The 27,268-nt window shown below is 37.2% G+C and overlaps 6 protein-coding genes and 1 long non-coding RNA gene across 9 annotated transcripts; 5 read left to right on the top strand and 2 right to left on the bottom strand.

Annotated features, from left to right (window-relative positions):
- The first annotated feature begins 428 nt into the window (after positions 1–428).
- LOC111463247 lies at positions 429–2,447 on the top strand. The gene is made up of 5 exons (XM_023107112.1): positions 429–844; positions 928–1,121; positions 1,280–1,313; positions 1,429–2,042; positions 2,122–2,447. The coding sequence occupies exons 1-5, from the start codon at positions 523–525 to the stop codon at positions 2,389–2,391; spliced, it is 1,434 nt and encodes a 477-aa protein (XP_022962880.1). The 5' UTR covers positions 429–522; the 3' UTR covers positions 2,392–2,447.
- Positions 956–20,936, top strand: LOC111463252 (uncharacterized protein At5g64816-like). 3 transcript variants are annotated; one of them, XM_023107119.1, is made up of 4 exons: positions 956–967; positions 16,199–16,393; positions 19,734–19,824; positions 20,376–20,936. In XM_023107119.1, exon 4 carries the CDS (start codon positions 20,427–20,429, stop codon positions 20,805–20,807), a length of 381 nt encoding a protein of 126 aa, XP_022962887.1. In that variant the 5' UTR covers positions 956–967; positions 16,199–16,393; positions 19,734–19,824; positions 20,376–20,426; the 3' UTR covers positions 20,808–20,936. The 3 variants fall into 3 exon arrangements, with proteins under 3 accessions (XP_022962887.1, XP_022962885.1, XP_022962886.1); XM_023107117.1 differs by lacking the exon at positions 19,734–19,824 and having other exon boundaries at positions 20,406–20,936; XM_023107118.1 differs by lacking the exon at positions 19,734–19,824 and having other exon boundaries at positions 16,199–16,397; positions 20,406–20,936.
- On the bottom strand, positions 2,401–5,081 carry LOC111463248. Its single transcript, XM_023107113.1, has 4 exons — positions 4,089–5,081; positions 3,330–3,690; positions 3,007–3,088; positions 2,401–2,824 (listed from the first exon to the last, which is right to left on the bottom strand). The coding sequence occupies exons 1-4, from the start codon at positions 4,645–4,647 to the stop codon at positions 2,621–2,623; spliced, it is 1,206 nt and encodes a 401-aa protein (XP_022962881.1). The 5' UTR covers positions 4,648–5,081; the 3' UTR covers positions 2,401–2,620.
- LOC111463254 lies at positions 3,870–27,268 on the top strand. Its single transcript, XR_002713858.1, has 3 exons — positions 3,870–3,879; positions 7,113–7,134; positions 27,085–27,268. It is a non-coding gene; the product is annotated as an uncharacterized LOC111463254 (long non-coding RNA).
- Positions 8,809–10,437, bottom strand: LOC111463249. Its single transcript, XM_023107114.1, has one exon. It carries the CDS (start codon positions 10,270–10,272, stop codon positions 9,079–9,081), a length of 1,194 nt encoding a protein of 397 aa, XP_022962882.1. The 5' UTR covers positions 10,273–10,437; the 3' UTR covers positions 8,809–9,078.
- Positions 21,607–22,822, top strand: LOC111463251. Its single transcript, XM_023107116.1, has 2 exons — positions 21,607–22,363; positions 22,493–22,822. The coding sequence occupies exons 1-2, from the start codon at positions 21,982–21,984 to the stop codon at positions 22,567–22,569; spliced, it is 459 nt and encodes a 152-aa protein (XP_022962884.1). The 5' UTR covers positions 21,607–21,981; the 3' UTR covers positions 22,570–22,822.
- On the top strand, positions 25,998–27,249 carry LOC111463250 (heat shock factor protein HSF24-like). Its single transcript, XM_023107115.1, has 2 exons — positions 25,998–26,249; positions 26,396–27,249. The coding sequence occupies exons 1-2, from the start codon at positions 26,046–26,048 to the stop codon at positions 27,059–27,061; spliced, it is 870 nt and encodes a 289-aa protein (XP_022962883.1). The 5' UTR covers positions 25,998–26,045; the 3' UTR covers positions 27,062–27,249.

Raw genomic sequence — 27,268 nt, 5'->3', positions numbered from 1 at the left:
CAGAGAGGAAATGGGGATTCTAATTGCAAAGAAAAACTCCCGAAATTCCAGTAAAGATTCACAGAAAAAGAACATGCCAAAATTAGTAGTAAATGACCCAAGTGTGAATTTGGGCTCTTCTCCAGATGAATCCAATCCACTTTCGGGGATTGATGGGTTGAGTTTCTGTGTTGGGCCATCTGTTATTGCTATGAGAAAGGGAACTTTTAAGTTCGAAAAATGAAAGGTGGACGGCCCAAAATTGCTGTGATGCTACAAAGGGTTTATATAAATTAGTTTGATATAATTTTTAAGAATTAAAATATTGAACCTGGCTAGAATTGACCTAAAATTTTAATTAAAAGTAGAACATTATTTATAATGGAGCATTTTACACGAGATGTTCTTTTTTTATGGTGGACAACGATAAGGTGACACGTGGCATGCTCTTTCTTTCTTTTTATAGTGGACGACAGAAGGTAACATGAACCGAGATAAACGTTGGAAGATCCAGGGAGTTGTCCGAGATCTTGATCGCCACCCATGGCTGCCCGTCGTGCTTATAACTGTAACAACGGCTTCTCCGACAGCTATATGCTTCTGAAGCCGGAAGAGGAGAAATTCTTGGACCTGTGGCGCCTCCTGTTTTCAAGTAACCTCAAGAAAAGGAGATTTTTAGATTCGAGTCACGCCAGAGAATACAATTTCTGGCATAGATTCTTCATCTTTCTCTCTATTCTCGTCCTCAAGCTCCTCGGATTTCTTGCCCACCCACTCGCCTTGTTCGGCTTCTACCTGGAGTCCTCCCTCAACGTTTTGTCTGCCAACCACGGCTTTAGAGGCATCCTCCTCAATATCTTGCGATGTAATTCCCCCTCAGGTTTTGTTTTCCGTCTCAAATCCCTGTTTTCATACAAACCCAACTTTTTTTTCTTCTTCTTTATGCAGTGAAGTTGAAAATACCGGACAGCTCATCAGCAGAGTACCTGTCGTTGATTGGTCATTTGGATAGCAGAGTAACGTTGGACCAAAGCATAAAGCCTGGCGATGTCAACTACTTTGGAGCTCTCTGCATGATGGCTTCTAAAGTCGTCTATGAGAATGAAGCACATGTTCTACAGACAGTCAACGATGTCTGGAAGGTGCACTCCATCACTTACCAATTATTTAAATTTTAGAATAAATTTGTAAGAGCTAGTTGAAACAATTAGATTACCAATCACAAAGTCTAAACTTTTGAAACAAATTTTTAGTCAAATGTTTTGCTCTCTAACTGATAATTTTTGTTGTTTAAATGTAGATGGAGTTCTTGGAATTTTTCAACTTTTGGAACAGTAAGAAGAGAATTACTCCTTTTCTGCTTTGCTTCTCAAATATATAATTGTTCTGTTTGTAGGCAACGGCAACTGACATATAATTGATAATGGTGTTCTTATTTGTATTTACTAGACTATCAAGAAAAATGCTCAACACAAGCATTCATGATGCGGGATAAAAGGGTTGATCACGACACCATAATTGTGTCTTTCAGAGGCACAGAGCCCTTCAATGCCGATGACTGGAGCTCCGACTTCGACATCTCTTGGTACGAGATCGAAGGCATAGGAAAAATCCATGGTGGATTCATGAAAGCACTTGGGTTGCAGAAGACCCATGGATGGCCCAAGGAAATAGACAGAGAAGATAAAAGAAGGCCTTTGGCTTACTACACCCTAAGAGAGAGGCTAAGAGAACTTCTCAAAGAAGATGAGAGAACAAGGTTTGTAGTGACAGGGCACAGCCTGGGCGGCGCTTTGGCCATTCTATTCCCTTCTATTTTGGCGTTCCATGAAGAGAAGTTGCTGCTGGAAAGATTAGAGGGAGTTTATACATTTGGACAACCTCGAGTTGGAGACAGCAAATTCGGAGAATTCATGGTGAAATCACTGTCGCAGTACAAGATTCGTTACTACAGATTCGTTTATGGTTTCGACATGGTCCCTCGGCTGCCCCTTGACAACAACACTTTGATGTACAAACACTTCGGTCCTTGCATTTATTTCAACTGGAACTATGTTGCGCAGGTAAATGAAGCTAACATTTTGGAATGAAACAAACCCTTTCTAACAACTTAAACAATATACTTTGTTTTTGCGCTTTCAGATTCTGGAAGAAGAGCCATTCAAGAACTATTTCTCAATCGTGGGAGCGGTACTGATGAGAATCCATGCATGTTTCGAGATAGGAAGAAGCTTCACAATTGGGTGGCGAAGGGGAAAGGAGTACGAGGAAAGAATGTGTTTTAGAATCGTGAGGTTGCTTGGTTTGTTATTGCCTGGAATTCCTGCTCATTGTCCTCAAGATTATGTTAATTCAACTCGCTTGGGTTCAACAGGTAGTCTTAACAGCGAGTATGATGTTAAAATTGAGTGAAGACTTTTCTTTTAAAAGAAAAAAAATTGCCATGTGATTTGAATGGCAGTTCAAAACATGGAGTACATCAATTTTAGCACCTGCCCCAAACCCAAAAGCCAGCTACAGTTTCTTATTTTACAACAATTGTACATTGCTTGCAACATCTAGGATGACACAGAACCAATCAAGCTACGCTGCTACTGTAAATCTCTAAGACGATAAAACTACCAGATGCTACCTTGAGAAATCAGGAAGCATGGCAGATGAACCAACGCTTGAGCGAACCAATCCACACCTGCTTGTGGAATGGGAGAAAGTTGTTAGTGTTGCAAACTCTCTGGTTCCGATCACCCCCTGACGAGTTCCTCATCTTGTGTGCTTTCATCTGTGCTTTCCTCAGCTTTTTCAATATCTTATCCATTGATGATGATCTTGCTCTTTCAAGTTTCATCTGAATCAACAAGGTTCCTCATCAGCGAGCCACATAGCTACTTCTGGTTCTACTACATTCCCATTCTAATTTAACCAGGACCAACTTCTTATAATATTCTACGACTTCTTTATGTTCTCTTCAAGTTTTTTCCAATGAAACAGAGTGAAAATAGCAGATTTTGGGGCTAAAAGTGGCCCTACCTCAAGTTTGCGTATCGCAGCTTCAGCTTTTGCTTTCTGCAAATTCTCCCATGCTGTTATCTTGGCTTCTTCTCTCTGCAACCTAAACGTTACGTTTTGTATCATTGGAAACTACTTTTACATTGTCAAGAGATTGCTGACAATTCCAGGGAATGACATCTTGATATGTAAGTACTAAAAAAAAGCTCCTTTTCGACTCTTTTACCGTTTGATCAAGTTCAAGATCAGTTGAATGAAATTAGAACTTCAAAAATAAATTTTCATTCAAATAAGAACAAGAGTAAAACACAAGATTTTCTCAAATAATGATAAGGGACACTTACTTGGAAACCTGAATAGCTGCCTCTGCAATATCCAAAGATGAAGCTCCAGCTTCCTCAGCATTTTCATTCAAGTTTTCTAGGTGTGGAAACTCTTCCTTGGTCAGTCTGAGCTTACGTCCTTTGGATCTCTGTATCACTGTGGCTCTTTTGTCTACCTCAACATCTCTCACTTCTTGTTTAGAACAATGATCACTCTCCTTTCCGACCATAGATTGGTGTGTCGAAGGAGATGAAGAGGAAGGCGAAACATTCCCCAGAGGAGATGAAGGTGTGAAGTCCAGGGGGCTCATTTGGGTTGCCACGTTTCGTTGCGAAACAACGCCCCAATCCATAGCCTCATGGGAACCACCATCTTTTTCATCTGTGGATATGATCCAAATGCCATAAAAAAAAAAAAAAAAAACATCTTAAGAACCAACAATCCCCAACTTAAAACTATGTTGAATCAAACTACCTTCAATATCTCAACAAAATGGATCTCCAACATTCAAATCATTAAGAATGAACATGAAGAGACAACCTAATCCCAACATAACAATCTAACATTATTGTGATCTAAACGGATATGAAAGCAAGAGATACTTGATTTCCCACTCAATCACTGTCATATAGAAACTGTTTTTACTTGACATTAACAACTTAGTACAAGCAACCAACCTGTGCATCATTTAATACTAGAGACAATAAACTTCAATTCAACTAAAATGAAACAGATTGCTCAAGACTACCCACGAGATAAAAGGAAAAAGAAAGAGATACCTTGAAAACTTGGTAGTGGCGACTCGTTCAGTATATCTGACCATCTGGGTGCAGAAGCTAATCGTTGCATGGTACACTCAGGATAGGATTGTCCCCTTTCGATGCTACCGCCATAGCAGATAGAAACACCATCAGCCACTAACACTCCAGTGGAAAGGGCAGAGCCTAATTTGGAGGTGTCGAAACCCCCATTTTCGGTAGTGGGAATAGCCGGAGAATAGTTAGAGTAATTAGAAAATCCAGGCGACCCAATAGGGCCACTCTTGGACTTGGGTCTTCTCTGTAGGTGAGACTGCAAAGTCCTGCTGAAGCCATTGCCCATAATAGGGCTACTAATCCATCGCTCGGCATCCTCCCATTTGGAGGGGAGTGTCCTGCCGTAAAAGGGCGTCAAGGCGGCGACAGAGGCATTCCTCCGCCGGGCGTTGTTATTTGGCTGAGGTATTCGCTCGGAGCTGCACCCCCTTTGGTTCATGACATTGATCTCCCAGTAATTTGGGAGTCCAGGGCTTGGAAACGCACTGAAGTTGTGGGAAGAACTGCAACTTCTTTCCTTCATTATGAACAGTACAGCACAGTAACAGTAAGAAGGGTCTCTGCGTATTGCTTTTTTTTCCCTACGTCTCTATCGATGGAATTTTGCTTTTGACACTGTTCTTTCTTCCGTCCATTTTTGTCCCATACAGCTGTAGCTTGTAGGGGGTTTCGGAAACTTTTTCCTCTTTCCTCCCTTTTGGCGCGAGGGTAGGACGTAGAGCAGCGAGCCTAGCTTCCCTTCGGTTACTATAAAATGGAGTGAATTAGAGGCATTGGAATAAAGGGTACCGAAGGAAGGACACAACCAAATTGAGAATCACATAAGATTTATAGAATGTATGAAAATGGACGAACTTCGCATTGAAGATGATGGGAATGTTGAAAAGAAGTTGTACGAATAAGGAGATGTTCTTTTCCTTTTGGTGTTGGATCAATGGTGAAATTCGTAAGCTTTGGTTTGGATGAAGAGTTTGTTTGATAGCAAAATTTGGAGTTATTAATGGAGAGATTTAGAATTGAGTGAATTTAGAAGGTGGGTTGGTAAAAGAAAAGAACAAGGGGACATTGAAATTGGGATAAAGTGGAAGATTCAATTGCCTCAAAGAAAGATTTGTTTTTTGTTTTGTGGAATAATGGCAGCTCTGCTACATGAATTATTAAAATAACAAAACAACCTTCCAATATGGGTTTGGTTGCCTCCTTCACATGCCATTCGCAATTTGGCCTCCTTTTTTCTTTTCTTTTTCTCTATGGATTCATATGCTTACAGAGCTCGAGGGCACTGATTTTCCTTTTACAGAGCTCTATGGATTCATAGTTTGAAATGAATCTTGAAAAAAATTAGAAATATAAGTATATTTTGAAAATTATAAAAGAAGCTATTTCCATGTGCAAATGAAGACAAAGTAATGGGAGTATGCTTGACATGAGGGCCCAAAATATGCATCATCAGTCTCTATCAATGCTGGGTATGTGACGTACAGGAATATTTTTGAGTAAGCAAATACGGTGAATACTTCATGAATACTCCTTTTTAACATTCACTGCCAACTATTAAACAGATACTCGGTTCTTATCTACCTAATGGCTCAACTTTATTATGCCTCTTATGCGTGATTTTTTGTATAAGAAATTTTTAGAACAAAATGAAAAGATACTAGAATCCAATATTAGTAGAGAACATTGATTCGTATAAAGAAATGAAATGCATTTGGAGATGAAAAAAACAGAGAGACATAAAATAAAATGGGACATACATCCCTTGTGGAGAGGTTTGGTACATGTGCAATGTCTATATAACAAACAAAACCTCAATTATTTGACTATCACAGACACTTCTCTCTCTCGCTCTTTTCTTACACACTTCATTACGCCTCTCTTTCCTCATTTTAACTTTTACCCTTTTTAGTTCAATAATTTTGTAGATTATCCATTCTTTTTCAACCATGTTTTTACTTCTTCGATCATGAATTGTACTGTCAACAAAAACACTTGATTACACCCACTTTTAAGGAACACCCAAACAAAAGAAGAAGAAGAAGAAGAAGAAAGGAGAAATGAAGCTTGCTTTGCTTTGCTTTGCTTTGCTTTGCTTGCCTCTAGATTGGGCCCCCATCCAATCCTCCTTCAACAGACTGGATTTGGAAAGCTCTGGCCCAATTCTAGTGTAAACATCTTAAACTCTAATTAATTCCACCTTTTCATATTAATTAGAAACCCAATAATGTTGCCATTTGTGCATACAATATTCATAATAATTCGAAGAAACGCATTGCTGGCTAGTAGGGACGACCACTTAAAACATAATTCCCAATTATCAATAGTTTCATTATTGCATGAATTAGTTTATACAACTGGAGAAGCATGGATTTTGTGGATCATCTTCATTTCATTTCATTAAAAACTAATGAAATTGATATAAAGTTAAGGTCTTTCGTGTACCTTAAAGTGTGATACCAAGGATTTAAAGCAAAATCCCAACACACCCTCATTATTGCCTGGATCCTCATCTAACAAGACAAACTTCATCTGGATCACAAGAGCAGGTGAGCCCACATTGCCAGGCCCATTGGGCCACACCATGTCCTCTCCAATGACCTATATTATCCTTACCCTTACACCCTCCTTTCTTATCAAACTTATATCACCGCAATTCTCTTGTCTTAATGCTATTAATGCATTTATAATTGATGATTAATGCAATTTAAATCATTTGTGGTATTAAATAATAATATTTGTTTTGTCTGAAAGGAAAATTGTAGGCATCTTCGTCCTTGACTGCATTTAAAAGAAAGAAGACAGTGGCCATCAGATCACGTGGAGGAGGAGAAAGAAATGGGGCGGTGGTGGCACGTGATGAGTAACGGTCGGATCAAGTGGTTGTACTGGCGGTGGAAATTGGGAAACGACCGTTGCAAAATTAAATACAACTAACTTCCTTATCGATTTACAAGGCCGGGGATCTTTGGGACTAATTAACCAATTAAGAAAATAATAATAATAATAATAAGTTGAGTATTTATGAGGGGGGAAGAAGGATGTGGAGGTGGTAAAATAATGACCCCCCCAACTCAACTATTTCAATTCGCTTTTAAAATGGGCTGTCCAAGCTTATCTACTTGTAAAAACATCCACTTTATTTATTATTAATACTTTTTATTTATTAGACCCACCTGCCTAAAATATTAAACAAATCTCTGTGTAAGCATATAGTAATATGTGGGGGTGGCAGCCCAAATAGTAATTTGAATAATGCTATATTCTCAAAGGCGGGGGAAAGGATAATTTGAATCTGATTTTAAAGGGCAAACTTTAAGAACTCCAACCACGTGGTCGGGAAAATCAAAGGCTCCGCAAAAGCGGAACTTGTTGGTGCCACTGTTGAAGGTTGTGGACGGAGTACTTCCGACCTTCCGACCTTCCGACCTTCCGACCACACCCAATTTTGAATGATTGCTTACATAATAACATCAATCCATGAACTCACTGCCGTGCCCTACGCCTATCCTCTTAATTATTTGCCAATTGCTTTTTCAATCGAATGGAACAATTTCATTGCATTCTACAACTATTATTTATGTTGTTGCCTAATTAACTAACTATTTTAATTTCTTAGATATATTAAACGTCAAGTTACTATTATCTCGTGCATTACATTTTTTAATGTGATATTAAAAAAACAAAATAATATAATTTAAAAAATAGTAATTGCTCTAGTTTGTTAGAGAAACATTATATTTGGTCATATTTAATTACTAGTATTCAATAATTGAACTGATTGGTCCAGTTCTGAGGAATTATTCATATCGGACCACTTAACATTAATGAGTAATTTTAATGTTCAGCGACTAATTTTCCATCTCTCGGCTCACAGTTTCAACCCTTTGAAAGAGAATAGCAGAGACTTTAGGTTTCCATTTGTTTTTTTAGTTTTATTTGAATAATAATTTAGACAAACATTGACGATATTGAATATAACAAAAGTTAATAACAGGTTAAATGAAAAGAATTAGAATTGTAGAAGAAGAAGAAGATTATAATAGGTAGGGGGATAAAATGAATGGGCGAAATTGAACCCACCGCATGCCAAAAAGTATAATAAGAGGCAGCTTTATTGTTTTCATGTCTGAGATTTTCTGGGGAAAATTGTAGGCAAAAGAAAGAAAGAAAGAAAGAAAGAAAGAGAAAGGAAAGGAGAGGGAAGAGGGAGGGGAGGATGAAGAGAGAAAGTTGGCTCATTTTCCCAGACGGTAACACCCAGATTTGGGCAGCTCAAAACTAACCATGTAATCCAAAAGATAAGATTTTCCTTTTAATTTCCTTGCGCTAAACGACGGACACCCTTTTGGTTGCATGGAATAACATGATTTGTTGTCCCACGCGCCCTCCCTCCCTCCTCTCCCCCCCAACCTTGCGCCTTCTTTCTCCTATATATATATTTATGTATTTTTTTCATTTCATTTTCTCTGCTTCTAATTTCTCTGCTTCTAATTTCTCTGCTTCTAATTTCTCTGCTTCTATTTGTGTTTCTCATTGGATGAGAAGAAGCCGAGAGGGACCCATTCATTAACGTCTCTTTTCCATTCAAAATAAAAATTAATTTCCCACACGTGCGCTGGAACTTCCTATTTTCCATTGTATAATATATGAGCTGGATTTAAATACACAAAAATAATATAATATAATAGATCTTCTTTTCTCATTTATCATCATTATTCATATACATACATGAACGGGATACACTATGTAATGTAAGTTTGTAACTTTGACCGTTTCATTGTTTTTCCTTTTCCCTAATGCCATGATTTTATATGTGTATTATATGATATATGTAAAGAAATAATAGTAATGACTGGAGGGGAGAATAAAAAATGCAAACCCGAGACCTTGAAATTTTAAAAAACAAACACAATCAGGAATCTGGGCAGATGGGGGTTGGGTTGGGATGGCCGTCCTATGCCCGAGTAACCGACTCCGCCAGCTTCCCTATTCTTTCCACCAGTTGTGGGGAGAGCTTCTTTGCGGGTTTTCGTTCCTTTTCGGCTCGATGCTCGAACCCCAGCGCGTACGACACTTCCTCCGAGCTCCATCCGGCTTTACGGAGAACGTCCGAAAACCGATCTGTTTTCAGAAGCAGAGCGTCTAGAACCGCCTGGTTGTCCACTAATAAAATCGCTCCTTCCAAGAATCCGGAGGCTGAGACCTGTACCATCTCCGAAATGTCCGTTTCGCTCCAACCTCCTTCCCTCAAAGTCGATCCCATTTCTTCGATGTATTCGTTTACCCATTTTGGAATCCCCGACCTCGGCATCTCGAACACCCTATCCGGTGAGGAAGATGTCGACGAAGATGAGTTTCTCCGGCGGCGATCCACCACGGCGTCGCTCCAGAACTCCACCCACCTCGGTGTTCTTGCTCCAGTGTCTAGGCTCCGTCGCAAGAAGTTAGACGAGGAGGCGGCGGATTTTTCGCTGATGGACCTATGCCTTTTGAGAAGGTGGGTATCAGATTCGGAGCTCCGAAATAGGAATTCCCGCTCGAAGAAATCGGATAGATCTAAACCGCAAAAGGAGATCCGATTCTCGTCGACTGAGAATATGGGGTTCCCCGCCAGGGAGGGGTTGCAGGGAATGTAGCAATGATTGAAGAGGGGAATCAAAAGGGGCGCTCTCTTCAGAGCATTTCTCGCGACCCGTATGGCCTTCTCCGGGTCTAAGGGCCTCGGACCCCAACACTTGGACCAGAACGTATTCTTGGCGATTTGGATACTGATGGCCGCAATTGGAAGATCAAGCGTGGCTCTAAGATGCTGCCTGGCGCCGGAAGACCGCCAATCGGGAAACCCAGGACCCACCGGCAAACCGGCGGACAATACGGCTCTGAGATCCGGTGGGAAAGCGAACCCAAACTCGGCCTCGGCTCGAGCGAACTCGGCGACGGAAAGCCCCGATTGCACCTCTACGCCGGCTTTGCGCAGATGGGTCATCACCTTCTCAGCCAAAGAAGAAAAGGAGAGAAGGCCAGCGCGAGGGGGGTGAGAAGGAGTGATGGCGGCAGAGGGAGCAGCTGCGGCCCGGGCGGAGAGGCGTCGAAGTCCGGCAATATGAGCCGGATTGAGACCGGCCATCCTGCGGTCGACGTCCACCATTGGGGGCCAGAACTAAATAGAAGAAGAAGAAGAACAGGTATATTATGCCGAGGAAAGGATTTGAAGTGAGTGGGAGAAAGGGAAGATTTTGGAATGAAAAGGAAGTTGAGGTACTTATAGAGGTAGAGCTGGAAGAGGCGAGAGGGGTATGTGGGAAGGGAGTGGACCCCACCCTCAGATCAGATTTTTTAAGCGAGTGGTTTCTTCTTTTCATACAAATTGGAGTGCTTTTTAGTTTTTAATATATATATATATTTTTTTCTTTTTAATTCCCAAGTCCACCGTAGTAATTTCACTCCTTTCCCACCCCACCCCTCATCGTGCAATTTTCTTTTTTCTTTTTTCTTTTTTCTTGAAAACCGTGCATAAGTCATATTTTTATTTCCAATTGACTTATCTCTATCTCTACATATTCATTCCTTTTTTTTAAAAAAAAATATGTTAAATAAGTTTAAATTTTACTGGCCTATAAGAAAAAACTTATAAAATAAAACAAAAAAAAAAAAAAAAGTTTTTTAGAGTAGCTTATTGATTATTTGTCATTGTATTTTATTAATTTATATATATAATTAACGTCATTTTAATTTTGTAGGGAGGAGAGTTTGGACGTTTTCTCTTTTCATTTGTGGATCACATCTTTCTTTCTTAAAACGCGATTTAATTTATTTACATAAAAAAATCAATATTATGGTATACCAAAAACAGATGGTATCGCATTTCATTAAAAATAAGATTTGAATGAAATGGCATAAACTAGAAAGAACAAGAAACATGTGATTGACACGTGAAGTCGTCTTATAAACGAAGCTGGAAATATGTCATTTTCACAAAATTACAACAAGATATGTCTATTTGGTTGGTGGATATTGAAAATGGCCCTTTCTAGGAAAACCATGTAACTTTAAAATATTTCCTACTTCTTAACAATACTTTACTAATTCAGTATAAAAAATCAATTGAAATATAGTTCCACCCAAATAAATAAATAAATATACATACATATAGATTATGTATTTGTTAGACGCAAATGGATAGTTTACATTTTTATTGTTTAATAATGTCCATCAACTTTTTAAATGAAATTGATGTTTGGTGTTGCATCTATTCGATGATGGTTGAATTGATAAAATTCATATTTATTAGATAAAGAAATAAATGTTCATAAATATATTCACCCTTTTTTTAATATATTTTTCCCGCCAACTTTAGTAGTAAAAAATTATTTATATAAAAGGATAATTGTTAACTATTTTAAGACTTTCTCAATATCTAACGAACAAATCCATTGTTTTGGCCATCATTTTTTTAGATGTGAGCATGGAATAAAAGCTAAAACATGTTTAATTAATTTAAAATTTGGATTAAGACATCTAACTATTCAAAAAGTCACCTTTTAAACCAATTAGAATAAAACCAAACTTGATTTGATAATACATTAATTTATAAGTATTCAATAAATTTGAACATGATTTCATTACAAACTCATCGCTATCAATAGGTTTATAAGCATTAACATAGGAATGAAATGACTAATGAGCACAAGAGATTTGTTTTCTATCGTTTGAATTAATATTGATTTGGAGCAAAAACAAACAAATAAGTGTTGAGTCAAAAAAAAGCTTTCAAGAAATAGACAAACAGCTTTCTATGGTTGATTTTTTTTCTTCTTTTTAATATTGGTTATGAATTGATTTTAATTATAAACAAAATATATTAATAGACGAGTTTTAATGAAAGCCAGCATTGCAAGTTGCACAAGGACTTCTGAAGTGGGGGGGGGAATAGATCCAAAGTTAGGGTAGCTACGAGAAGAAAGCAGAGTGAAATAGATTTGTAGGGGCTTTTAGGTTATGGACCAAAATGTGTAATAAATACAAAGCTCACCAAACATTTTCTTAAGCTACAAAAGTCTCAGGGAAAGTCACCATTGTTAACCTAAAGCGGAACCACTTGTCCACTCTAAAACCCATGCTTTGGTGTTTGCTGTACTCTCAAGTCTTTTTCCACTAGCCTTTTCTAGCCTACAAGATGGGATTTGGGTCCATTTTTTCCCCACCCAAAATACACAATAGGTATCCGAGTTATTAATTCAAATGCGATATGTGGTCACCACGTTTCTTCAAAAACTTGTCGTTGGAAGTGAAGGAGTGAGTGGGATTGGTTGCTTCAATTGTTGTGGCCAAAGGACGGACCACCGCCTGATCCTGAAAGGTCTATGAAAGAAACCCAATGTCTTGAGGTTGTGTTTCTGTTTCTTATTATGATCGCAGAGTTTTTTCGCAATAAATTCAATTCGGTTTCTAAAGTGAGGGATGTCTCACCACACGTACATAAGCTCTTGACTTCGACACGTGAGTAGGACTTCGAATTTTGGAGCCATAATTTATTTGGTCATTACCCAGAGTCAACATGCATCATCTACTCTTGGTCCACACTCATCTAGCACCAATGTAATATTAGATTCTCTATTTTCCTTTTCTTTTCTCCTTCCAAAAAAAACTTATTTAATATCATTTTATTTTAACTTCATTGTAAGTTTTGGTATTAAGTTCATGTCCATGCTTGTTTAACTACCACCGATCCATTCATAAAAAAATTATTGATCTATGTAACAAAAGATAATTTTTTTTTTCTTCTTATCCTTTATTCTTGTCTCACGCGACATGCGGGTTTATGAAATAGATGGATTGAGTTTGTCTATTCAATAATTCATGTCCCAATAGTGCTTTCGAAAAAACTTGTTTGCCTTATTCACATAAAGCTCAACACAAATAAATGACTATCATTTTCATATAATTTCACGTTAAATATGTTTTTTTTAACACAAAATTTGAAAATAATTCAAAATTATTTGAATGAATTAAATTATAGAAAATAGGTTTTTGAAAAATAAGCTTGGGTTTTCGATGTAATGGTAGTAGTTACGTATTTGGAAGTTAAAATATGATTAATTAGTCATTAATTAATTTGTTGGAAGAGTGTCAAACATCTAATATAACTAACAGGCGTAGGTGGTAGAGGTATGATAAAAAGATAATAACAATAATAACGATAATAATGATAATAATAAAGAGGGAGAGGGAGAGGGAGAGGGAGAGAGACATAGAAGCACACGAGTCTTCCCGATGAAGATTGATTTGAGAAAAGTAAGTTGAATGAGATTAAGGAGGTTGACATTAATAAATTGATTCAACCTTTTTTAAAAATATTTTTTTTAACGGTAGTAAGAAAATATTGAATAAAAAAAAAAAGAAAAGTGAAAAAAATTGGGGCACTCGTGTGTGGTGATCACTTTGGGGTTGGTACCCACTTTTACCAAAGCCAATCATCAAATGTTATGCACACGCACAGTTAAAAGCTATAAATTAAGGGGTGCGATGGGGATTGAGTACGCATCTCTTCATGCGTGTCATTAAAGAATGAGGTTAAAGTTTATTATTTTTTTATTTCCAGGAGTGCGCTTTGCTTTACCCACAGCCTGCTTCAAGATCAAGGCATGTAAAACCTAAACCAAAACTTTAAAGCTTGCTACTTGCATTATTATTATGCTTTTTTATTTTTTTATTAGAAAAATATTCAAATTAACACTCCCTTTTCTACCTTCATATAATATTAATATGATAATTCTTTATGACTTCTATTTATTTAAATACTTCAATTTCCAACGCATAAAAATTAAATCAAGAAATTACTCTATGTATATTTTTTTCCGTTTTATTTATAATATTTAAGCATATGAAAAAATCGGCTGAGGTGTTAAATTTGTGCAGGGAGCAGTTTGGTGGGGGGAGAATCAGAGATGCCTGGAGAGAGTTAGACAACGGTGGAAAATCCAAAATTGCTTACGTTTGGAGGCCCCCCCACCCCACTCTCCCCCTTTTCATTTGCCCCCCAAAGTACTTGGATTTCCCCGTTTCCCTTCCCTCTACATCACCCAAAATGACTGTCTTTGCCCTTCTAATTTCAATCCCAAAACTGGTCTCTAAATCCAGAAGAAACTTGCAATTTTGTGACTGCTCAATTAAATACAATAAACCAACGTCATATTTAAATATTTAAGATAATCGATAGTTACTACTTATATTTATAAGTAAATGTATATTTGAGAGTGCTTAAATTTAAACGATCTAATGCTTAAATAGTTTTTAGGATTTGATAAGGTCATTAAAATAGTCCCATGTATTGTCTTGGGAAGCAAAAAGAAAAGATAATTAGTTGTAAAAATAGTCTAATCAATTTTGAGACAGAAGTCCCATATTTGAAGAGTTTTAGAAGCAGAAACTTTTTATGTTAAACTAGTGTATCATACATTATTCGAAAACATTTGGTTGTTGTTGGCTTACCAAATCAATAATTTAATCAATCGTGACATATTAGTTCTTGTGGAGAGTATGGCCATTTCACGTAGTGGTGGTTGATATGTAGAGAGGATAGTTTTAGGGACAGGCGTGAGTGTGTGTGTGTGTGTAGTGAGAATGTTCAGAAAATTACTCCAACAACAACGGGAGATGAAGGATGAAAGGAAGAACATTCCATGCAGAAGAGAGTTTTCAAAATTCAAAGGGAAACTGACACCAAAAGTGGCAATTCAAAAAAGCCCAATGCTTTGGCTGACAAAACTCAAAACACCACCCCCTCGGTGCACGTCCCATCTGCCTTGCCTTTTACTTTTCTTCGTTTTTCTTTTGCACTTACAAACTTACCTTACCCCAACTACAGAGCTACACATTTAAGTTTTGACCAAGCTACACTCACATTACTGTTTACTTATGGAGTTTCACGCAAAAAGTTCATTCATTTCAACCAAAGTCACTGGAATAATAATGCATTTTTTATACTATCATATGAAATTTCACATCCGGGACAGCTACACATTTAAGATTTATGTTTAGAGTTTTAAGTATCATATGATTGTTTGACTGATTGCCTTCTGCCATTTGTTTTAAAAACTTGAATGGAATCCACGTATCCAAGCATTGTACAAGGATTTTCTTACTTTCAAATTGAGTTAAATCTTGAAACTATCTGGGGGAGAGAGAGCCAGAGGGAGAAAAGTTGGGATAAAAGCTCTCAAAAAGCTGATTCTATGTTGGCCACTCAAGTCATGTATCCTGCAGAAATAATCTGAACCATATTTCAATTTAACCTACACAGAATCTTTTTTTCTTTTAAGGAAATTTCTTTTGAAAGAGTTGTGAGAATCTAGTAGAAATTCAAACCACTGGAAATTGAATTAAAGCTTGTGTATTGGCACCATCATTTGACTTTGCTGCAGAAGCAATAATAATATATCATGTGTTGTAACATATAAATAAACAGCATTTTGGTGCATATCAATCATATCCAAAAGGTAAATTCAACAATTTTGAGTCTAATTACATTGAATCGAAGAAAGGGTGTGCATGATAGAGGAGTGTAATAAAGGGAATCGACACCTTATCAAACACGTGCATCAAATGAAATTACACTGTGTTCTTATCTATAGTTATTATTTGTGGGCCTAAAGAGGGTTCGTTTAATGAGAACGATGTCTTTGACTTAGTTGTAATGGCAGTTTGGGCACTCACATCTCTTGCTCTTCATGTTTTATTAATTTGATGTTACAACGGAAAACACTGTTTTACTAGAACGCCCACAATTCTCATAAATTAATGGGTTTGATTTTTATGTTTTGTTTTGGGATATATGGTTGTGGATTGCACATTTTTATCCTCAGTAGTTAATTTAAATTAACAATAAATAAATATCAATTTTAAATCTTAAATAAGCTATCAATCATACATTAAGAAATATTACAATTTAAACATTGTGGAAGGAAAAATAAAAATTCAGAGGAAGTCGTCCAAAATCTGTGCCAGAAATTGGTAATCTCCTAACCTGAATCAAACCGGCCCAAAAGGCGGTTTTTAGGGTTTCTTCAATTTAGGGTCGGACTGCCACTCTGAGCATCGTTCCCTCTCTCTGCCTCTCGCATTTCTTGTCTCACTCGCACTAAGCCGCCGTTGCCCTCGACTACTCGGCTACCGTCGCCATCTACTCATTACGCTTTTGCTCCTTATTTGAAATTTCCCTGTCTCCGTCGATTCTCAGTATTTTCTGGGTCTCTCTGCTCGTTTATTTGGTATGTAATCATCTATTAATCCTCACTTACGTTTGTTTAAACTAATAATCTCTCATCTCACATTTGTTGAACCTGTTATTTTGAACTGGGTTTGCTGTTGTTGCTATCATTTTGAGCTGATTATTGTTGGCTGCCTTCATTCATCTTCTTCACTTTCGTTTGATTTAAACTGGATTTTTCGTTGCCATTATGTCGTTTCCCATTTCTTTCTTCTTTTCCTTTAGAAGATTCATCTTTTTATTGCTGTTACTTCGTTTCCTATTCCTTTCTTCAATTCGATTGTTGGATCGAATTCATCGAATTAAGAACAACCAGAGACAATTGCCTGATTTTTATTTGGGTTTAAATCAGAGAACGTCACTTTCCCCTAGACTCAAGCTTATATTGACTCTAGCAAAACACAAATTAAAGAGAGTATATACATAAAGAAGAGAAGAAAGTTGTTGTGCGCGGTAATGCCACAACCTTCATAGCTCTGATACCACTTTTGGTAGCAGAATGCCATAACTAAAATGTTTTGATACCCCATTGTTGTAGTGGAATGCCACAACTGAAAATACTATGATACCCAATAGTGGTAGCCGAATACCCCAACCACAAATGCTATGATACCCAATTGTTGCGGAATGCTACAACAAAAAATGTTCTTATACCCAATTGTTGTAACAAAAGAAGAAGCAATATCAATCGCACTCACACGCCCACAAACAGAATTTAAACAAAGAGACATAAAGATTTATGTGGTTCAGAGATAAGAAATTCCTCTACATCCACGGGTGGTAGCCAATCACTATAACCAAAGTGTTTACAAGTGTATCTCTCATAGTCTCACACTACATCTCTCTTACAAAGTTCCTCCCAATTGCTTCTAGAATAATACAAAATAACAATGACTTCACATGACTCCACACGACCCCACACCACAAAACAATGTTAGGCAAGCCTTTATATAAGCATAATAATACTAATTCTCATACATGAACTAAATAAATGAGAATATTAATCAAAATGGTTATGAACTAAACGAGAGTTAATAACCAAAATAAATAAGAATATTAATCAAAATGGTTATAAACTAAATGAGATTTAGTAACCAAAATAAATGGGAATTATGACAATTCATCTTCATGACAATTTACAATAATCTCTCCCTTGTCAGAAGATTTCCAAGCAGATAATCGATTTCCATTATCGTGATTCCATTGAGATAGTATATGCTACCTCTTCTAGTCCCTCTAATTACCACCAAAGCTCCCCTAGCTACTTTCAAATTCCCTTGTTCCAAAATGATACGATAACCATTCCTATCCAAAACACCAAGGGAAAGATTTAAGAAATCTTTGTTAGGACTATATACACAATCTTTGTTGGTTATTTTGGTTATTTATTTTGCACAACAAGTGGTATTAGAGCGTCAAGTTGTGGTATTGTGAAAGATTTAACCTCATCGACTACTAGACGTGCTCACATTCACTATCAATTATCGAAGATAGGTTTCTCATTACAAGCTTGTTTATTTGTTCTTGGAAATCATATTTCCAAGATTTGTGATAATTTCTATCCATTCAGATTTTGTTGGCTTTGGCTGCTCAATTTAATTTTGTGCATGCACAACTTAGTTTTAACTTGGTATGAAAAAACTGTTTTCTTGTTGGGAGATTTTGAAGAAGAAATATATATGACACCGCCATTTTATTTTCATCAAGTAGTTGTGTAACAACATTTGACATACAGATGGAAGAAATCTTTATATGAGTTGTTGGTGATATTTGTTCTTAGAAATCATATTTCTAAGATTTGTGATAATCTCTGTCCATTTGGGTTTTGTTGTGGTTGCTCAATTTATTTTTGAGCTTGCACAACCTGGTATGAAAAATTGTTTTCTTGTATGGAGATTTGGAATTAGAAATATATATGACACTGGCGGTCGGTTTTCAAGTAGTTGGACAACAACATTTGATATGTAGATGGAAGAAATCTTTTGTACGATTTGAGGTATGTACCTAACTAAGATTTCTTAATTTGATTTCCCTTGGTGTTTTGGATGCGAATGGTTCTCGTATCACTTTGGAATGAGAAAATTTGAAAGTAGCTCCTTAAGCTTGGACAATAATTAAAGGGACTAGAAGAGGTAGCATATACTACCTCAATGGAAACACGATAATGGGGATCGGTTATCTGCTTGGGAACCTCAATGGAAACACAATAATGGGGATCGGTTATTTGCTTGGGAATTTTCTGAAAAGGTGGAGATTGTTGTAAATTGTCGTGAGATGAATTGTTAAAATTCTCATTTATTTTGATTATTAAATCTCATTTAGATTATAACCACTTTGATTAATTTTCTTATTTATTTTGGTTATTAACTCTCATTTAGTTCATAACATTAATATTCTCATTTGGTTCATGTATGAGAATTAGTATTGCTATGCCTATATAAAAGCTTGTCTAGCACTGTTAGGTGTGGAGTCATGTGAAGTCATTGTAATTTTGTATTTGCCTAGAGGCAATTGGTAGGGACTTTGTAACCCGAGTTTGAGAGTCTCGTGTCAACAACTCCACCTGCTGAAGAGAGACTTTGTAGTGTGAGAGATACACTGGTAAACACTTTGGTTATAGTGACACTATCACCCGTGGATGTAGGAGAATTTCTTCTCTTTGAACCATATAAATCTTTGTGTTTCTTGGTTTAATTTCTGCTTGTGGGTGTGTGAGTGTGATCAATTTTGCTTCCGCATTTGGGCTACAACAATTGGATATCAGAGCTCTTTGGTTGTGCCATTTGAGCACAAGTGGTATCAGAGCTTTTGAAGGTTGTGGCATTATGGCGCACAACAAGTGGTATCAGAGCTTTTGAAGGTTGTGGAATTACGGCGCACAACAAGTGGTATCAGAGCATTTTGGTTGTGGTATTCCACTACAACAATTGGGTATCAAAGCATTTTTTTGTTCTGGCATTATGCACCACAAGGGTAAGTTAATTGACCATGACTTTCAGTACAATGACTTTCAGTTCAATCCGAGTCGAGACTGGGATTCCCGAGTGAGTAAATGCTTTTTGTCCATCGAAATGATGATAAGATTGGATTATATCTTTTGAGCCCCTCCCACCTTCTAATCCTTCATTACTATGTTTAGAATCTGTGAAGTTTTATATAAGAGCAGGAGTTTCTGTGATGCATGAGTGAAAATGGGCATAGATTTTGTTTGTTCTTTGTAGTTTAACCAGTCCTTGAGATTATTTGATACATATGAAACTGCAGTGATATATTTTATCTGTGGTCTCATAAATAGTTCATGAGAATTCATAATGGGTTACTCGGTGAAATTGAATATCAAGGAATCGACTTGCTATATTTTGCATCCCATTCTCAAGGACTAGAGAAGCACAACATCAGGGATTTGTTCCTGTAGGTCAATAATATCGACTCAATATGTCCAAAAAAAAAAAAAAAGCTCAAACTGACAACCAAATCAAGGGCTTTGATTGATCAGGTTGTTGAGCTTTTTTTGTTATTGCCTTTCATCCTCATCCATCATCAGTTGAAGTCCCTAAAACTCGGGATGCATTTTAATAAAAGCTTAACTCGAACCAAAACTTGAGAGAGATTATTATAAGATTGTCCAGAAGTTTAAATTGCTTCAATCCTTCGATTGCCAAGGAGTCTAAGGTGCTTCCTTAATATCAAAGTATTCAATAGATGGAAATAGTAGATGGAAATATTCTAGGTGTTTTCCAAAAAGTTGGGTCGATGGAAGTAGTTTGGTGAGATTCTACATCGGTTGGAGAGAGAAACAAAACATTATTTATAAGGGTGTGAATAGTAGACGCATTTTAAAACTTTAAGATGTTATAAGTTCTGTCAGCTTTGTTTATTTTATTTATGCCAAATTTTTTTTAGAGGTTCAACTCTTTTAATTAATTCACAGACTTCATCGTATACAAATGAGACTTCTAAACAAAGTCATTCTATTCATACTCTGTTCCCCTTTCACTTTTCTGTTCGTGCAGCATCAAGGGAGAAGAGAGCTGATGGTGGAAGTATGGTGGTCGCTCTTGGGGGCAGCTATTCCAGCAGTAGTTGCAGGGCAAGCATACATAATGAAAAGAAGGCATTCCGAGGAACAAAAAATAAAGACCGCCAGGGGAAGGGAGAAGAATCCAGATGACATTTTTGTCTGTGAGAGGGTGTGCACATCAAAGCGAATGTTGAAAAAGGTAGGCTCTTTCTCAAAAGACCCAATTCCCGACACTTGCGTGACTGTGTGTGGAGTATCCGAGCTTGATGCCTGCACGGATGCCTGTGCTCGCACTGTTTGTGTGAATCAACATCAAGTGCCAAACTGGAATGACATTTGTCTTAGGAAATGCCAGAGTGAATGTCTTAAGCTTTCGGCTTCACATTCATCTTAGTGAAATGATATGAAGTGTAAATGCTGCAATTTTTCCATGCATACCATGTATTGCATTTTGGAACTTTTGGTTTTCTGGAGATGGTGTGAAATGTTTTTCTCAATTTATTTACTCAGGTTTTTCTTGTTAGATAATGTCCCGTGGAGTCGGATGAGATGTCTTCAAAATAGTATCAGTCTGCCAATAATACTTTTGGCCATAGAAAGGAACTATGTATCCATGGATGAGGAAGAACAGGTTGACCGATTTGAAATATGAATTGACTGAAATGGTCTGCCTTATTAAACTGCCGTCAATCAAGGAGGCTCAACAAATTTTTTTAATTCGATTGAAAGCAGCTTTTGCCACCCATTCAGATTTACTCACCAAAAAAGAAAAATCCTTTTTTTTTTCTCTTCTTTTTTGAAAGTAACCCCCATCTTCCTGATTGGCCTGATATTCGATTTCTTTTCCCATTGACCGCAACAAAACTTCTGCTATTAATTTAATTGTGTTAGAAAGTAATTATAAACTCGGCAGTGTGCGGAAGTTTCCCTATATTTTCCTACTGTTTGGTGGCCAACCGTACGCATCTTAATCGTACACATCGAACTAATATACCACATGAACTTTATTACTTCTCTAATACAAACACCCCGAAAACTAAAAAAAATATAAACATGGAATTCAATCATAATATATGGTAAATTGTTAATTTTGACAAATTTGAAAAGTTGATGAAATGCTTAACTTTCCAAATTTAGATTTCAAATTTGTATTTGAAGGGGGTAATAAATAAACCCCACGCACCAAAACAAAAATGGTAAGCGTGTTAGCAGCAATAATTATTGCCAAATTCCTCTAATCGTTTTGCTGTTGATTCTGCAGAGATTTCGCAGGTGATTTGCGGTGAAGTTTATCGAAGTTCAAATTCACACACTCTTCGGCGGCAAACAAAGGGAATTCTAACATGACGAACCAAACTTGGGGAGAAAGATAGAAGCACGGCGACAGGTCAGCTTGACGAGGACCAGCCATATTAAAGTTGCAAGTCTTTCCCCTCTGGCCCACCGCCACTACCCCCCTAGCCGACCCTCCCTTTATTCCTTCTTTTATCCACTCTCTTAACAATCCCCTCATAATTACATCTATTATCCAACTCCGGCGAGGTCTCCGGACCCCCGGCGGTGCTTTCATGTCGGGATCTGCCGACCAACGTAAGCCGCCAATCGCTCGGCCTTTCCCACTCTACAAGCAGCTGTCATGGTCGCCTGACGCCGACCGTGAGGATGCCTGGCTCCGTCGCAAAGCCCAGAGCAAGATGCGGCGGAGCAAGAGCGTGACCGACGACGACCTCGAAGAACTCAAAGCCTGCGTGGAGTTGGGTTTCGGATTCAACTCGCCAGAGGTGGACCCTCGACTTTGTGAAACTTTGCCGGCGTTGAGCTTTTACCAGGCCGTCAATAAGCACTACAATCACTCTCTCTCCAATTCGTCGGCGTCTCTCTGTTCTTCCCCTGGGTCCGGCTCTGTTTCTCCATCCGCCCAGAGCAGCCCCGCCGCCATAATCAGCCACGGTATGTTACCCCCTTTTCTTTACAACCTGTAATGAAATTGAATAGAGAAAATTATATAAATCTTATTGTTTTAATTTTGGTTTTTCTTGTTCTGATTGGATGCTTGGAAATTTGGAACTGGGTTTTCAGGGGAGAATCCGCAGACGGTGAAAGCAAGGCTGAAACAATGGGCGCAGGTTGTTGCTTGTTCAGTACGGCAGTATTAATTCTTCCTAATCAATTTCATCACCAAATTTGCATTATGTTTTTTATTTTTCCCGTCAAACTTCCGTTTTTGACTTGACTATAAATTCTAATCAATACATACACATTTAGATTGAATCCTGAATTACCCAAGTTGTTCGTTTCTTGAATTCTGTGTGTTCCGAAATTCTGTTGTGAAAGGCACTCCAATGTCAGATTTATTAAATTGGAAGAATTGGGAGGAAGCTGGTTGTATCTTCCACGCCTCCTTCTTCATATAATCTCTTATCAGTTTCCGAAATCATGTTTGATGAGATGTGTTTCTGATGTTTGTGTCTTCATATAATCTCCAGGAATTGAAAGCTAAGTCTAAAATTGTTTAGTTGATTTTTATTAATTAATAATTTGTTAGTATTACAATCATACTCACGGTGGATTAGTTTTAGTGGGTTATGAAAGGAAATGATGTGGAAATGGAACATTCAACTTTTGGTCGTTAAGAAAACAAATAGATGCTTTATTCTTAAAGTAATGCTCGTGTTTGCATGTTATGGAAGCCAATGACTTTTTAATACCTTAAATCCAACTTAAAATCACCACCATTTGATTTAAAAAATACACTCACATTTTCAAATAATTTAATCTATTTAATCTCAATTATTTACAATTGTGTTCTTCAAATATTAGTTTTGGGTCTCCTCCTCTTAGATTTTTATTAGACATGAAATTCAAATTTATATCTAATAGATTTTCTTTTTTAATTTCAAATTTGTGATTGACGTAGTAGTAGACACAGAATAAAAAAATTTAAGATCTATCGGTAGAAATTGAAAATTTAGATTGACATGCAACAAAAATGTTTAGTGTACAAATAGTTTCACATGTAAGTTGGGATTGTGTAGTGTTTGTATTTTGATTTTCATAAGCTGATTTTGATGTAATCATAAAAAATTAAATTAAATTAGATTAAGACTATTAATTAATGGGGCCTTGATGGAAAGCCCAGTTAGATGGAAAGCCCAATTATAGGAAAGAACTGAATTATAAGGGAAGCCCAGTTAGATGGAAAGCCCAATTCAAGGAAGAATTGAATTAAATGGAAAGCCCAATTATAGGGAAGAATTGAATTATATGGAAAGCCCAATTATATGGAAGAATTGAATTATATGGAAAGCCAAATTATAAGGAAGAATTGAATTATATGGAAAGCCCAATTATAAGGAAGAATTGAATTAAATGGAAAGCCCAATTATAGGGAAGAATTTAATTATATGGAAAGCCCAATTATAAGGAAGAATTGAATTATATGGAAAGCCCAGTTAGGTGGAAAGCCCAATTATAGGGAAGAATTGAATTATATGGAAAGCCCAATTATAGGGAAGAACTGAATTATATCGAAAGCCCAATTATAGGGAAAATACTTGTAATCGTCTTCAACTAAATCTTCTAACTTTTATTCAATTCATTCCATCTCTCAAAATAAATGATTATATCATCGTCTAATATTTACTCGTTTAAATAATTAATTTTAAGAAGTGACTCTTAATTATTATTAAGCTAACCAAAATTTTTAATTAGTAGGTAAGACACAAAATATTATCTCCAAATTTATGGATTAATTTTACGTTGCATGTCGTACTACAAAAATTTGATAAAGAAATATACGTAACGTATGTAATGATTTTGTTTCCCAGAAAATTATCGAAAGGGAGAATTAGTTGCATGTGAAACCTACCTTACAAAGTTAGTATCTTGTAATTAAATGTACCGTACTGCATGAAATCACATATCTCGTAATCAAAACATACGTTACTAAGTTACGTCATTGTAATCAACACCGCGACAACAACACCCCATCCATTTCCGAAAAAGGAAAGGAGGGTAATTCCAATTTCCGCTTACGTCATTGACATCTTTTTTGTCGTTCTTGAAAAGATTTGCTATCTTTAATTATGTAACGGCACCTGAACTTAGATTCGCTCAATAATGGTAGATTCCGTTATTCGCCTAGATTCCAAACATTTTCTTCATCTATAACGGTCAACGTACGTTATGTCAATAAATTTGAAGAAGCCAAATAAGTTGGATAAAGATGTTTTAGTGAATTGATAATAACAATTATGGATTAGTGTAAGCATGAATATAGTAGTATGATAACAAGTATGGTGGCAATTATTTATTTAGTTATTATTTATTTGAATGGGGTGTAATTTATTGATAAAATTTTGCAAAAATTATTAAGAAGTTCAGAAGAAAATGAGATTATAAAGATTTAAGTCCCATAATTGAAAGGCTACATATTGTTAAGTTAATTAAAGTATAGTGTTATTATAGGGATGAATGTGTAACTGTATTAGAGAGAGTAATTAAAGTATATTGTTATTATAGGGATGAATGTGTAACTGTATTAGAGAGAGTAATTAAAGTATATTGTTATTATAGGGATGAATATGTATGTTGATAAGAGTGAATAATGAGTAAATAATATAAAAAAGAGGAGGGTTTCCATATTTTGTGTGAAGGAAATGACAAAGAGGAGGGGGATGGGAAATATGGGATTGCAATTTAGGGTGACAGAAAGGCAACCAAATTATGTGGTTATACGGTTACGGAGCAGCCTGTTTGACAGATGTGAAGCCAAAAATAGGGAAAACAGCGCCGTATTTGAATGGGTTAAGGGGGAAAGGAGGGGAAAAGGAGGGGAAAAGGAGGGAAAACCTCCACACCCTCTCACCCCCCTTCGGCATGCTTGTAAACTGTATGGACAACACAGATTAAACGTCTACTTACTACGCACCATTTCCCATCCATCTACGCTACCTTTTTATACACTCTATTCTTTATCTCAACCGCTTTCCATTTCAAGCCTTCTTCCTCCTCCTTTTTGTTTTAAGAACAAAACAACAAAATGAGGAGCCTTCTCATGCCTTTTTTCACCCCCACACGGATTAAGCAATGCAATACCCCTCTCAACCTTGTGATTTCCCCTAAACCCCTTTACACTCTTGTTCTATGCAAAATTACGTGTTTGCCCCCCTCAACCTCATCTTCTCAACAAACCCCAGAAGGAGAAAAAAATAAATAAACATGTAACGTTCGTCTGTTTTCACGATTCATTCCCTTTTGCTTTGTAAAAAAGATGTAAAGATGAATACAAATAAATGATATAAAAGGCAACCCGTTCACATTTAAATTCCCGAGGGGTGAAAAGCTCATAGCATAACACATAACACGCCTCCCCTCCAAAATTAAAATTAAAATTAAAAAAAAAAAAAAAAAAAAAAAAAAAAAGACAGAAAAGAAGGAAACGGATTAGAAGGTTCGAACCAGGTTCCAAGCTTGGGTTATTATTTGGGGAGGTGTAATTATTAAGCACTCAAAGCAAAAACCTGCTTTTTCTACCCTTCTTCTTCTTTATAAAGGGAGTTGAGGTTCCAAGCTTGGGAATTCACCACCGCTCCTCTTCTTACAATCTAATCATCTAATACAAGCTTCATCCATGGCACACATGTCGCACCCCGCGCCCTTCCTGGTGAAGGCCTACCAGCTCGTCGACGATCCTGCCACCGACGACATCGTTTCCTGGAATGAAACTGGATCAACTTTCATCGTATGGAAGACTTCCGAGTTCGCTTCAGATTTGCTGCCCAATTATTTCAAGCACAACAATTTCTCTAGCTTTGTCCGTCAGCTTAATACTTACGTAACCCCTCACTCTCTATTTCTCTTCTATGCAAACATTTCTCAAAAACAATACCTGGAGGAGTCCAGGGTTATAAATGTCTTTTCACGCGGATGAAAACACATTTTATACAAAAGCTTTTAATTCTTTTTTTGTTTTCTGATTAGGGTTTTCGGAAAATCGTGCCTGACAAATGGGAATTCACCAACAACAACTTCCGTCGCGGTCAGAACGAACTCCTCTCCAAAATTCGTCGCCGGAAGTCGTCGCACAGATGCCATCGATCCAAATCCAGCGAGGGAGGCAACTCTTCCCCGTCCTACTACTCCGGGGAGGAAATCGGATCCACTTCGAGTTCCTCACCGGATTCGAAGAATCCAGGTATTGTGGACCTGGAAACAATGGCGCAACTCGCGGATATGACCGATGAGAACAACAAATTAAGGAAGGAGAACGAGATGCTGAAGCTTGAATTAGCCAAAGCGAAAGAGAAGTGCAACCACCTCGTGGCTTTTATGACTGACGATTTGAAGGTGGCGCCGGAACTGATCGACAAAATCATCAAGAAACTGGAGAACAACAACAACAACAACAAGAAGGTTGCAGATCTGAACGTGAACGGGGAGAAGATGGAGGAAGAGAATGCAGGTGATCTGAAACTGTTTGGGGTTTGGCTGAAAAGAGGGAAGAAAGAGAAGAATAATGATAAGAATAAGACCAAAAGAGAAGAGGAGGAGAAAGTGGAGGTGTGCGGCAATGAACCGGAGGCGAAAGTGATGAAGACGGCTGAGATGGAGGAGGCATTGGCGACGACCAGCGATGCCGGCAACTGAGGTGGGAGGGCGTTTGGTACCAGTAATAATAATATTATAATAATATAATAACTACTACTTCTATGTAGTAGTTTGTAGAGATCAAAATGTAAGAAGGGTGGAGATGATGAAAGGTAAAGGGGTGTCCCATCTATTTTACCTTCAAAATCTTTGTTATGTTTTTAAAAACCACATCTTTTATTATCGTACCTTGTCTTGTTGTTCCTT

Source organism: Cucurbita moschata, unplaced genomic scaffold (genome assembly GCF_002738365.1).
Source record: "Cucurbita moschata cultivar Rifu unplaced genomic scaffold, Cmos_1.0 Cmo_Scf00028, whole genome shotgun sequence".
Classification (NCBI taxonomy): domain Eukaryota; kingdom Viridiplantae; phylum Streptophyta; class Magnoliopsida; order Cucurbitales; family Cucurbitaceae; genus Cucurbita; species Cucurbita moschata.
This window is presented reverse-complemented; position numbering and strand designations above follow the sequence as displayed.

Excerpts from the sequence above, each read along its gene's own strand:
- LOC111463247 (XM_023107112.1), top strand. The coding sequence starts at position 523 with ATGGCTGCCCGTCGTGCTTATAACTGTAACAACGGCTTCTCCGACAGC. Across the intron at positions 1,122-1,279 it reads CAGTCAACGATGTCTGGAAG|ATGGAGTTCTTGGAATTTTT; the intron begins GTGCACTCCATC and ends GTTTAAATGTAG. Across the intron at positions 1,314-1,428 it reads ATTTTTCAACTTTTGGAACA|ACTATCAAGAAAAATGCTCA; the intron begins GTAAGAAGAGAA and ends TGTATTTACTAG.
- LOC111463248 (XM_023107113.1), bottom strand. The coding sequence starts at position 4,647 with ATGAAGGAAAGAAGTTGCAGTTCTTCCCACAACTTCAGTGCGTTTCCA. Across the intron at positions 3,691-4,088 it reads GCCACTACCAAGTTTTCAAG|ATGAAAAAGATGGTGGTTCC; the intron begins GTATCTCTTTCT and ends TCATATCCACAG. Across the intron at positions 2,825-3,006 it reads CTGCGATACGCAAACTTGAG|ATGAAACTTGAAAGAGCAAG; the intron begins GTAGGGCCACTT and ends TTGTTGATTCAG.
- LOC111463249 (XM_023107114.1), bottom strand. The coding sequence starts at position 10,272 with ATGGTGGACGTCGACCGCAGGATGGCCGGTCTCAATCCGGCTCATATT.
- LOC111463252 (XM_023107117.1), top strand. The coding sequence starts at position 20,427 with ATGGTGGAAGTATGGTGGTCGCTCTTGGGGGCAGCTATTCCAGCAGTA.
- LOC111463251 (XM_023107116.1), top strand. The coding sequence starts at position 21,982 with ATGTCGGGATCTGCCGACCAACGTAAGCCGCCAATCGCTCGGCCTTTC. Across the intron at positions 22,364-22,492 it reads CGCCGCCATAATCAGCCACG|GGGAGAATCCGCAGACGGTG; the intron begins GTATGTTACCCC and ends CTGGGTTTTCAG.
- LOC111463250 (XM_023107115.1), top strand. The coding sequence starts at position 26,046 with ATGGCACACATGTCGCACCCCGCGCCCTTCCTGGTGAAGGCCTACCAG. Across the intron at positions 26,250-26,395 it reads TCCGTCAGCTTAATACTTAC|GGTTTTCGGAAAATCGTGCC; the intron begins GTAACCCCTCAC and ends TTTTCTGATTAG.